The 12,145-nt window shown below is 32.0% G+C and overlaps 1 protein-coding gene across 1 annotated transcript in view; it reads right to left on the minus strand.

The window, feature by feature from the left end:
- LOC124356933 (ATP-binding cassette sub-family G member 1-like) overlaps window positions 1-12,145 on the minus strand; it is a 71,635-nt gene that overhangs the window by 7,915 nt on the left and 51,575 nt on the right. Inside the window, exons 5-9 of the mRNA XM_046808240.1 lie at window positions 8,702-8,943; window positions 7,568-7,690; window positions 6,522-6,721; window positions 3,549-3,717; window positions 529-629 (exon numbers count right to left, since the gene is read on the minus strand). Coding sequence (XP_046664196.1) covers window positions 529-629; window positions 3,549-3,717; window positions 6,522-6,721; window positions 7,568-7,690; window positions 8,702-8,943 — 835 coding nt within the window. The remainder of the gene's footprint in view (window positions 1-528; window positions 630-3,548; window positions 3,718-6,521; window positions 6,722-7,567; window positions 7,691-8,701; window positions 8,944-12,145) is intronic.

The raw sequence follows: 12,145 nt of genomic DNA on the forward strand, positions 1-12,145 counted from the left end.
TTTAGCATATTAATGATTAGTTTGATTGTAGTAAAAAAATTACTATTTTTATCATACTACAAAAATAACACCTCTGTTTTTGATACTTAACTTGGTCCATAAAGTTTTTTTTTTTTTTTCATTAGATATAACAGAGATCTAAAAATAAGCTGGCATACAGTTCAAGGATTTTTGTGCGATAACCACAAACTTTGTTATTATTCCAGTAGAAATAAATGGAAAAATACAGCTGTTTTTTATGTTTTAAATTTTGTTTCCCATGTGATAAAAACCATTTAAAACCTTTAAGCACTTAATCATATTTACTACCTCAGCTTCGCCTCATATAAAAAAAATAACAACCACATGTACTCATATTATTTTATAAGCCTACTTTGCAGCCCTGTAGCTATGAAAGAAACAGGTTGCACTACTGTGTTCATAGGAAGAAAAATATTATACTTTGACCTTTAGGATGTGCTCCAAGAAGGTTTCCGCTTCTGTTGAGTTTAGGAACACCTATTATTTACAAAGATATTGTTTTCTTACCAGGTAAGGTAAGTCTGCTAGCATTTTGGCCAGGTAGTACATGCTGAGGGCATACCAATTGTTGAAGTGTTCTCGTACAATCACACTGACTTCTAGTGGATCTGTAAAAAATAAGGGAGATAAATATTTTTCATATTATGATGTCTCAAATCCAAAAATAACGGTTACCATTCAATAATAATTTCAGTAAAATATACCATATTTACTTCACATATAGTTAAGTTAATTTTTGAATGATATCACAGAGTTAAAATATTGTCTAGTGAACATCTTTGATTTTACTGTTTTGTCATTGTAAAATTTTTATTTTAACTATTCTGTCATTTTAATTTTTATATATAGAGTTAAAATAGTCCTCCCAGCTCAGTCAGAAGAAGCTGGTAGATTTTATGACAACTGAATATTATTAATGTATTTCTCATGAGATTTCCATGTACCATTTGAGACCATTTGAGATATAAGAATATTGTTAGTGAAAAAAGTTTAAGAATTGATATAAGCATTCCAAAACACTTGTTTTCTCTAAATTTATAAATAAAGAGTTGTGAATTTTTTTAAAGTTTGAATGACCGCCATATTGAAACAAAATGGCGTACCAAACTAGCCATTTTTACCAAGTTTGAATTTGTTTCAGTACTCCTCCTGCCAGTTCTTGATGATTGAAAAAGTCTTAAGAAAATTTACACATAATCAATATCTTGAACTGTTCAAGATATAAAAAAAGTGTTAGTTACAAAATGTTATAAGCATTCCAGAACACTGTTTTTTCTATAAGTCTATAGATAATAGTTATGAATTTTTTTAAAGTTTGGACGGCTACCTCAGTGAAATGAAATGGCATCCCAAGCTAGCCAACAAACTTATCCGAGATATTTAAAAAAAATCAGTTTTGGTCCCATTTCAACTGTCTGGGCTTGCTATTGGGACAGTTATCGTTTACATAATCCGCTTTATACGTAGCATATATCTTATAAATAAAAAAGAATCACTAAATGTGTTGCTAAGTACGAATCTCTGGAACTGCTGGACCAATCCAGCTTTAAAGTCCTTTTATGAAGAGAAAAACTGGAACATCTTTTTGAAATTTTATAATTTGGAAAAATAATGATAATTTTTATGAAACATAATCCAAATTCAACTGGTAAACACCTGTTCACATTTTCAGCTGAAGTTCGCCATAGAAGCAGAAACATTTGTTTACACTTACATTTTAGAAAATATTAAATATACAGTGCTTGATCAGTTGTGTAATGGAAATTGCAGACAAAATTAATATCTGATTTTTACTACTGATTGCACAAGTGACGAATTAAAACCATATAACGCATGAGAAATAATATTTCAGCTCTGTTATAAGGCCCACCTTAATGAACAAACCTGCGAATGTTTGCACATAAGGGTACCCAAAACTGGTTGCTACGTTACAATTGTGTATGGCATTTTTAGTGTCCCTTAAGGAAAAACAGGAGGATGGACACAATCGTCAGCAAGCCATTCTTTCACAGACTACTGTCCGAGAAACAAGACTTCTATAACGCAAAACATATACAAAAATTATTTTGAAATATTGAATGACTTAGTTTCAAGGATTTTCTACTATTCCACTTATACCAGAAACAGAATACAATCGATGTAATATAAGACTTTATTTTTGCCAAGAAGTAAATGAGGGCCATTTTGAGCATTTACTTTGAGCTTAAAAAAGGTTGAGGTAATTTTAACATTAAGTTTAATTATTTTAAGTAATAATTTAGCACTACTTAGTATTAAGAATAAGTCTGAACAGATAAGTTAAGAAAAATAATGTTTTTTAGCGTAATTTTTCAATAAAACTTTGACAAGCCGTTGTTTTGTACTGGATTGAGATAGAGACCTCTAGTCTGTGGCATTGTTCTTCTTTTATAAAGACCTTTAAAATAAAGTGTCATATGATGGGGGTTTGCATTTAAGAACTTTGACTTGGCCCCCCAACCTCCATTTTGGGTTGAGGGGCTAAGTTCTGATGTAGCGCAAAAATCATCATTTGTCATTATATAACTACCCCCCAAAGGATATTGGTTTGTTTAATTCCGTTCAAAAGTTAGAAGGGGGGGTGGGACTTTTGGGACACCCGTTATATTTTCTTCAAGGATTTGGGACAGCCAAACTCAACTATGGCATCACAAATCTAATTTATTAGAACCAAAAATGCATGCTCCTACAATCACAAAACAAATATGAACCAGTAAAGATTATATTTAACTTTTGAATCTTCTACCTATGGCCACTCAGGAGCGGGGTTAGGGTAGGGCGCGGTTGGGCGACCGTCCAGGGGCGCCGGACGAAAAGGGGCGCCGGTAGCCTTTTTTCGTATGTAATTGAATTGCAGTTAGGGGGCACCGAAGAAATCGCGCCCAGGGCGCTAGTAGTGCAAAAACCGGCACTGTGGCCACTGAAGCAATAAGTACCAGATATATTCCTACTTCTACTTGAAAACTAACATAGGGCTCATGTAGTATTACATCATAGATGCTTTCACTAAGAAGGCTGCACCCTTTTATTTTAAAAATTGCGTACAAATCTGCAGTTTAGAATGTGGGATGGTTTTGGGCACTGGGATTCTCATATTCGGTAAAGTTATGTAGACATTTTTGGGGTTACCATGAGGACAATTGCAGAAGGCTGATTTTGTGTACAAAATCTACATAAAATCAAATCAAAATTTGAAAAATTGAACCTGTGTTCTAATTGACATATGATTTATCATTTTATTTATAAATATTGTACGGTAATCAAATTGTAAAAGTAAACAAAACCTATTGAATACTTCAAGATTGTTGTATATTTTATTTACTGCTGAAAATACTCAAAATCATAAAAGCTAAGCTCAGTCAATGCAGGACAGAGAAAGAATGAGTACATTTTGTTCTTATTAATACAATAATATGTAATATAAATATTAAATATTTATATTAAATTTTAAATATTAAATTTTAATAAATTTATATTATTTAAAAACACTGAGAATAAAGCATACTTACACAACAGTATATTAACCAACGATACTGCATAGAAATGGTAAATGACGATGAAAAATAAACAGGAAAAGTTACTTGGAAGCTTGGAACCATCCTGTCCAAAATTATAGTATACTGCACCTATCAGCAGAGCCACCAAACAGGTCGATGTTAGTTTTAAGAAGGCAATTTTCTGTAATTTAAAACATTTGTATTAATAAAACTAATTATTGTTATTTCATAGGCAATTACATCCCAATTTTTATAGTAATTAACTAACTAGTTTCCAGTTGTATGATTACAACCAATGAATTATTGAGTTGCTTTCCTGGTAATCTTTAAATTGTACATCTATGTATACGCCACACTACATGTTGTGCCATCAAGTAACTTGTCGCAATTTTACAGCTATCTCTAGGTATTGTATTTATACAATACCTTTGCCATGATCATGAACATATTTAAAAAGTCATTGGTATGATGCTGTGAAATGGTGAGCAGGTGTTTGGCTATCTCTATCTATAAGTCGCTTAGGCAATTGTTCCCCTTCATTTATGAGCCAGTTTTAATGATTGAGTTGTGAAAAAATGTACTCAGTGTGTAGTTGTGCAAAGCAGCTTGAACTACAGCCATAAGGATAAAAGGATAAAATGGAGGTATATTTATCTCAATTTCATTCTAAAACAGTTGTGTATTCAGTACAGTATGGGAACAACAGCTAAACTTGATTTTCTTCAGTTGCAAGTCCTGAAATTGAGTGTATAGTCTCTAGGCATCATCAACTGCTTTTAGTATTACACTCGCCAGTCACTGTTTATCAAATCCGTCGAAATGAAGTCCTTGACTTGTGTGAAATAGTCTTCAATAACTTGAGTATACATGTTATTTACACAACCCTTGGAGAAGTACATTAGTCTTTTCTATTCCCTTCTTTATACAAGTCCATGAAACTAAAAGTCATGTCTAGTTGGGAAAGTACCATTAATAATATTAGTGTGTTCTTTTGTTACACATATACTAGCCATTAATTACTAAGAATTATTTTATGCTGCGTGGCTGGTATTGCACAGTATCACTAATGTGTCTTTTGGTGTGAGTTTTCTCCTTTGATTTTTATACTTATTTGACTTGTCCTCCAAGTCCAATAAAACCTATAGCTTCATGAGATTATTGAAGACTGTTTAAGTGTCATACGAAATCTTTGCCATGACTATCAGCAAATGTTAATATTTTATTCTTATTGCTTAGGCTTATGTTTTTTGGAGAGTTTTCACATATTACTTCGCTTTATACTTCATTTTCTTCTGTTGCTGATGCAGAAAATGGATTTGTTGTAATAATGTTACTTTTTTGGTTTTTTTGCAGATTGTTGTGTTTCAGTTGCATGTTCTATAAAAATATCAAGAGAAGGGCAACTATTACAGATCCAAGTCTTCAATGTCCACACAAAATTCTTAAACTGTTATTGTTACAATGCTGTATTGACCAACATTTTTTGAACACACTCTACAAGGATATTTGATTTATTAAATTTTTTAATTTTCAATAGCTTTTTCTGATATAAATGTATGTATTAGATAAAAGTAAGTGTGTAATGTAATAAACAAGATGCAGTTTATTTAATAAAACAGTGTTTTCAGGTGCAAAGAGAGGTTTAACTAATATTTTATAATATGAAGTTTATTGGTATTACTGCTATTTATTCAACAAAGAATATCAGACTTGAAATAATCTATTGATAGAATAAAAATCAAAACTCCAAATACATTTGGATGTATATAAGCAGTATATCTCACAGTTTTCAAATTTCGTGACCCAAAATAATGAAGAAAGATGGTTTATAGTTTAACATTATTCTTAAGTGACATTGGAATCGGTTAAGTCACTATTGGAATTTGGGAAATATTGCATCGCATCAAAGTGAAGGTTTAAATTATATTCTTTTTATTTCTTTTGGTTTAAATATGTTTATTCAATTTAACTTTTCATAGTGTATTGCCTATTTCTTAATATATACCAAACTTTTGTTTTAAATTTAAATAACTTTCAAGTAACTGAATACTTTTCTAAGTAAATTATTCAAAAAACATATGTGGCAAGAGACATATGTTTGATATATTGTACCATAGTTCTAATTATTTATGCTGAATCGCGGTAGGAAGTAGGCTCTTGTTAACTAGACGCGGTGCGTGGACATTGTTTGTTCAGTTAGACCGGTCAATCAGCTGATCGAGCTACGGTGATGCGTTCCGACCCGGCTCGCTGGAGAGAGAGAGGGAGTCAGTCGAGTCTTGGAGTTTCCACGAGAAGGTGTACCAGTCCAGTTAAGAAGCTGAAGTTCTTTCTCTAACCCTATAGTTGGGATTTAGAGTAATTATTTTATCGCGTGTAAATTCAATTTCAAGTATTTAATTTCTTTAGTGTGTTTTAGTTTCCGATCTGCCTCCGTAATCTTCAAAGTAGTAAGTCCCGTACCAGCGTATAGTTAATATCTTTTATTTTTATAATACTGTAATTAAAATTTCTAAAGTTTCCCATATTTCAGAGTCTGAAAATTTAATTCAATTTATTTGAAGTATTGTGAATTAAATTTTGGGTGATAAAGTAAATATCAAGTTTTGTGTTATATTAATTTTGAGTATTTTGAGAAGAGAATTTTTTATTTTGTTTTGTTAATTTAAACCATTTTTTGAGAAGTATACATTTTTAGTTTAATTTAAATTTTAATTCCTTTTTATCAAACTCTTAATTAGATTTGTTCGATTGAGTGACATTTTGAAGAAAATCGAATCACAAGTTTGTAAACTTTGTTAACTTTTTGGTGAACTTAAATTTCGGAATAAATCAAGTATTTCCGAAAAGTTGTTCTAATTTATAAAGTATTAGCTCCATACAAATTCAATATATGTACTACAATAACGGTACAATATATTTTGTTTTGTTATGAAAATAAATATAATTGTATAGCCTAAAAATCAGATAAAGCTGATATCATACCAAGTCTCGGATGTTGCAGATTGTGGCTCGCTTGAGCAGTATACAGAACTGGGTCAATCTGGGAGCTCCATAAGAGCCTCTCTTTGTGTGATGTACTTCTTGATCTCTATGTACTAAGCTTAGTTCCGACTTTGATATGCTACCTTCCTCTTTGATGGCTATAGCGGCGATCTCATCTTTTCCACTTGTCAGAGAAAATACTGCAAGCAGAACATTACAGACTATATTTACTAGGTGTTATTTTATCTTAATCATTAATCTCTCTCTCTCTCTCTCTCTCTCTCTCTCTCTCTCTCTCTCTCTCTCTCTCTTATTGATAGGTTTCTGCACAAGCTAAAACCTTGAAATAATTCAGTCTTCTGCAATAATTCAGCCCTTATTACTTGACAGATAACCAACACACTGGCCTTTCCAGAATATTGCGATTGCATAGTATGCGTTTTCCTCTTTTTATGTGGAGAAACTGAGCATGCTCTTATAATTATACACCGTTGTTGGAAGATTAACAAATCGTTTATACTAAATATGTTCCTCAGTTTGTAACAATATTTTAGTAATTAATAAGACAGGCTACTTGTTCCATAGTCCCCAATCTGTATGAACAGCATATCACTACAAATACGTTATTAAAATTAAAGTAAAGTAAAATAAGATGTCTCATTTTACCAGGTGAAGTTACAGCCCTCTCTAACACTTAATTTGGGGACCAACGGCTTAAAGGTAACCTCCGAACCACCATCAATGGCCGCACAGGCGGGCTGCTTGCAAGGACAGGATCGCTCAGCGGTCACCCATCCAAGCAGCAGCCATGCTCAACGTTGCTTGATCCTATGCTTGACGTTGCTCAGCATTATTATTTTGCAAGGAAACTTCACCTTAACATAAATATAACTTTCCAAAGAGCTGCCAGCAGTTGCAATTTGGTTTCCTTCTACACAACCCACACTGACCATACGATAATCTGGCCATATAAGTTTGTTAATGGATTGTTGTTTCACATAGTCAAAATCAGTATTGGAACACAGCCTTACCCTACATGCACTTACCATGGTTTGCAGCAGGTGGCTTATCGATGTAAAAGTTGCCAGTTCGCTTATGATGTTTCTCGTTGGCCATAGTCACTAGTTCTTGGATGTGGTCCCCTCTCTCCTTACAAGCCACTTCCAGAGCTGTACACAACAGCCAATGTGTGACTTATTGTGTTTAGGATTTAAAACAAAGTTATTTCTCTAAATGAGAAATTTATGTATGCAATAACTAACATACAGTAAAAAAATTAAACTTATAAATAATAAAGAATGCAACTTAAGAAAATAATATTTTAAACAAAATCCATTAAAAAAAACTAAAAAGTTAAAAAAAAGTATATAAGAAAGTTGAAAATTTTGTAAATAAAAAAACCTGTCACTCCCTTTAATTATTGGTATAAATAGTACATACTATACAAGTGTCATACTTCTCTCTTCAGCCATTTTTTGTAAGCGTGATTATAAGACCCACTTAAATATTACTTAAAATGCCTATAATTCATCATGGAAAAACCAAAAGTTTTTCTAGAAAAAGATCTGGGTCTACAAAATCTTCTTAATTAACCCAAATGAACTCCAACTGCACCATTTTAAATAATAAATAATTAAAAGTTGTCATTCTCTGAAGTCATAATTCAAGTACCTACTGTAAAATTGACATTTTTATCTCCAATAATATTCTTGTGTCTGGTTTTAATGCCAGTAATTTTAATCTAATGGGTCTCTAAAACAATGTTTGAACTTTTCTGACATTGAGATTTTACCAGAACAATATTGTGAGCAGCAGTCTGCATTGTGTGTTATGATTTGTTTAGTACAAAACCCACATTGGCAACCTTGAACAACTATTCAATGTGGCGGGAAACAGCCCTTTGCATACAGAACAACATTGTTGAGGTTTTACTGAGTGCCATCCATCACTTAAATGAACTAATTGAGTTATTAATGTCGTTTAAAACTGCCAATTAATAATCAGCTTATTGTTGTAACTAGCAGCTCAAATTACTTACTCATTGTTATCACTTCTGAACAGTTGTTTCTACGTTCACTTCTATGAACAACATATTGTATCAGTTGATTTTTAAATTCGGTTTTTATGGTGTACTGTGAAGACTTATTTAATAAAAGTATTCATTAGGGTATATTGTTTACCGAAGTCGGCTCTGTTGTAGTATTGGGGACACTGTATGCCGATGGACTCGAATGTGGGTAGAAGATCTTGAAGGGTGCCATTGTAGATACATTGCCCCTTAGCAAGCAGGAGAAGATCGTCAACTAGCTCCAGCAGACGAGAACTGGGCGAGTGAATCACTACGATGATGGTGCGACCGGCATCATGAGCAAGATTTTGAAGACGAGTCATCACTTGAAGTGATGAGACACTGTCCAGTCCACTGCAACAGAGATTAATATATTCAGTTGGTTTAACCAAAATGGTATTGTTTTCATTAAGGTGGTGCACATGTTTAATTTTGGTCTATGGTTTATTTATAATGTCATGTGTATACATTAAAGATGACAAAAGTGAATGAATAACACGGTTTTTATTAAAACAATTCCTCTAGTGGATAAAAAAGTGCACTTAGGGGAATCGGAGATGTTACAATCAAAATATCAAAATTGTCTTCATTAGTTCATTTTGATCTCTTGAATCTCTTCTTTAATTTTATGTCAAATTTCTTTCAATTAAACATCTGCATCATATTAAAATATAATAATTTATTTGTAATGGTCTGGGCTTGATTTCAGTCCCAATTATTGTCCTACTCTTCTACTCATAATGCAAGGACGTAGCCAGCGAGGGTTTTCAAGAAAAAAAACCGGTCAAGAACTTTTAAGAAACAAAATGGGGCCTTACTCTCTGTCCATTATGGGGAAATATCAGTTGTCTGGACCCTTCAAATTTTTCCTAGCTACATTCTTGTCAATGATTATTGGAAATGGATATTTATTATTAGATGTTTGTTGGTAATCATACTTAAATTGCTCATAAAGATATAGAAGAGGTAAAACAAGTATTTAATAATGTAATGTTGGATGTTTTGAAAACTATAAGTGTTATATACGAAATTCAATTTCTCTTTATGTAAACGGGTTCATTACTTTATAGTGTTGTTTATTCTAACTTCTAAGTAAAAGAATGTTTTTCATATATTTATAGATTGTTTATGTAATACATAATGAGTATGTTTGAATTTGAATTCTGTTTTTCCTGAAAGAACTAGTTTGCAAGAAATACAACATAGAAATAAAATTCTGATAAATGTTTGTTTTATAGTAGTGTGACATTTTCTTCAAATATAACATTTTGTGTATGCCACAATTATGTTTGGTAAACTACACTAATTTATTGTTTTAATTACAGCATATGCCAGGTGAAGTTGTTTAAAGCTGATTAAATAAAAATACTAGATATTGTTTAATTATAGAAACACTTCAACCAACTGTTGAGACAAAGTGAACACAATTTGTGCAACCAAAGGTCACCATCTCAAAACTAAAATACACCTAGAAAACACACAAAATAATTAATTGTAATTGTAACATTAATTGTGAGCTCAGCATTTATCAACTTCAATATCTAATTGAGAGAAGGTACTTGCTACATTTCTCCATACACGTCTTTGATAGTGTTGGAAAACAGATATTTTTATCATACTGTACAAATAGCACCTGTTTTTAATACTTAAATTTATTGGTCTGTACAGTGATTGTTTTTCATTCATTACTTTATAACAAGAGACTACATATTGTAGTCTATGTTTATAAGAGAGATCTGAAAATCTGTTGGTGCGCAATTCAAGTTTTTATTTTAAGTACGCTAACATTAAACTTGATTATTCTTTCAGCAGAAGTAAATGGACAAAGCACAGCTGTTTTTGATATGTAAACTTGATAGTATTAAATTTTTTTACTATTAGTGATGAAAACTACTATTATGTTCACTTGATATACCCTTGTTGTGACCTTAATTGATTTTAAATACAGCTGATTGGAGGCTTATTATTAGATTTGAAATTACATCAGATTTTGTCTCTCTAATAATAACTGGCTTTACCTGCATTTATCACAAAAATAAACTAATTACTCAAAGGTAATATGGTTTCTATATTATTCATGTATTTTTAGGAAGTATTTTGTAGTATGTACTATTAATAACACTTAGATTATCTAATCTAGAAATCAAATTACTTTAAATTTAAATCACAGGTGCTGTGTTCAATGGGATTTATATATCTTCAATGTACTGTGAAATTGCCACAGTTATAATCAATTGTAACTGTGGCAATTTCACAGTACATTGAAGATTCTCACATAGTAACCTGCATTGAAATGTGCAATTGGAATCTGTCTTTAGGTGTCAATGATTTACTTGCAATATTATCAATTTTTTCCAGGCGCTTGTTTGTTTATGTTATGTTAGGATTAGGTTTCAGGAGTCTACAACAGCATCAGATTTCAAATGCTGAACATAACAGGAACTGGAGCTAAACTCAACATACGCATTGAATCAGCTTTCCCACCATTGCTGTGTTATGTAAAAGACTCAGTTGCTCCACTGTGCTTTGGAATCGTGTCAGTCAACATCGTTGTGCACCTGATGAGACAATGAGAATGCCTCTTCACCTAGATTGCACTAATCTTTTGTAATCTGTGTGTCTCTTATGTTAAAACAATACAGGGGGTTCATTTTGAGCCTCTTCGTTCTTTGTCGCTGACTATTTTTGGATCCCTTCAGACGAACATGACTTCGGATTTCAGGAGTCAAGTCTGCTTCAGCATTAGATTTCTGATGCTGCACGTAAGACGAAGGTGAACTGGAGCTTAACTCAACATTCGCATGTTAGGTTGGTTGAGTTTGGTTTTCCTTGTTTTCTGTTCGAGGAACAATCTTATGGATTTAATTGTATTGATAAGGTTTCTTGTTTCAGAATAATTTATAATGCTATACCCCTCTTAACTGCTATAATAAATAAAAATAACAGATATTTCGAAATAATTATTTAGCTCTTTGTTTTTAAAAAGGGAAAAATACTTGTCAAATAGATTATAGATTTTGTAGCAATTTTTTCAAGATGATGGAATTCATTTAGTTAAATATAGACAGTGATTTGGTGATTTTTAACTAAAAGTGCAGTGCATCAAGTTTTATAAAATACAATAGTTCTTAACTGTGTGTAAGGGCAAAGTATATTTCCTCAGGCAAAGTTAATCGTGCTTTGGATTCTATTTCAAGTTTACCATCCTTATTAGTGATGTCACAAATTTCTAACAATTTCCTCTGCTAGCTCTGTTTGAGAGTCATGTAGTGATACAATCTCACAGTGAAAACACAAATGGTTGTGTCAAAACATGTTTGAATTCTTACACTTGTCACACTCCCAAACCAAGTTTGTGCTCTTATCAAATATTGTTAACAATTAATCAGTTCAGTTCAGAGAATTATTACAGAACAATATCTAGTGTGTACAATCTGAAAGTACTTGTGACTATTATACTAATGTCATAGGAGTATTTTGGAGTGATTATAAATATTATCAGTACTTTTAAGTAATAAAAAAATTGACAGTTTTTCAGGCAAGCTTTGGCTGGTTT

Source organism: Homalodisca vitripennis, chromosome 3 (genome assembly GCF_021130785.1).
Source record: "Homalodisca vitripennis isolate AUS2020 chromosome 3, UT_GWSS_2.1, whole genome shotgun sequence".
Lineage (NCBI taxonomy): Eukaryota > Metazoa > Arthropoda > Insecta > Hemiptera > Cicadellidae > Homalodisca > Homalodisca vitripennis.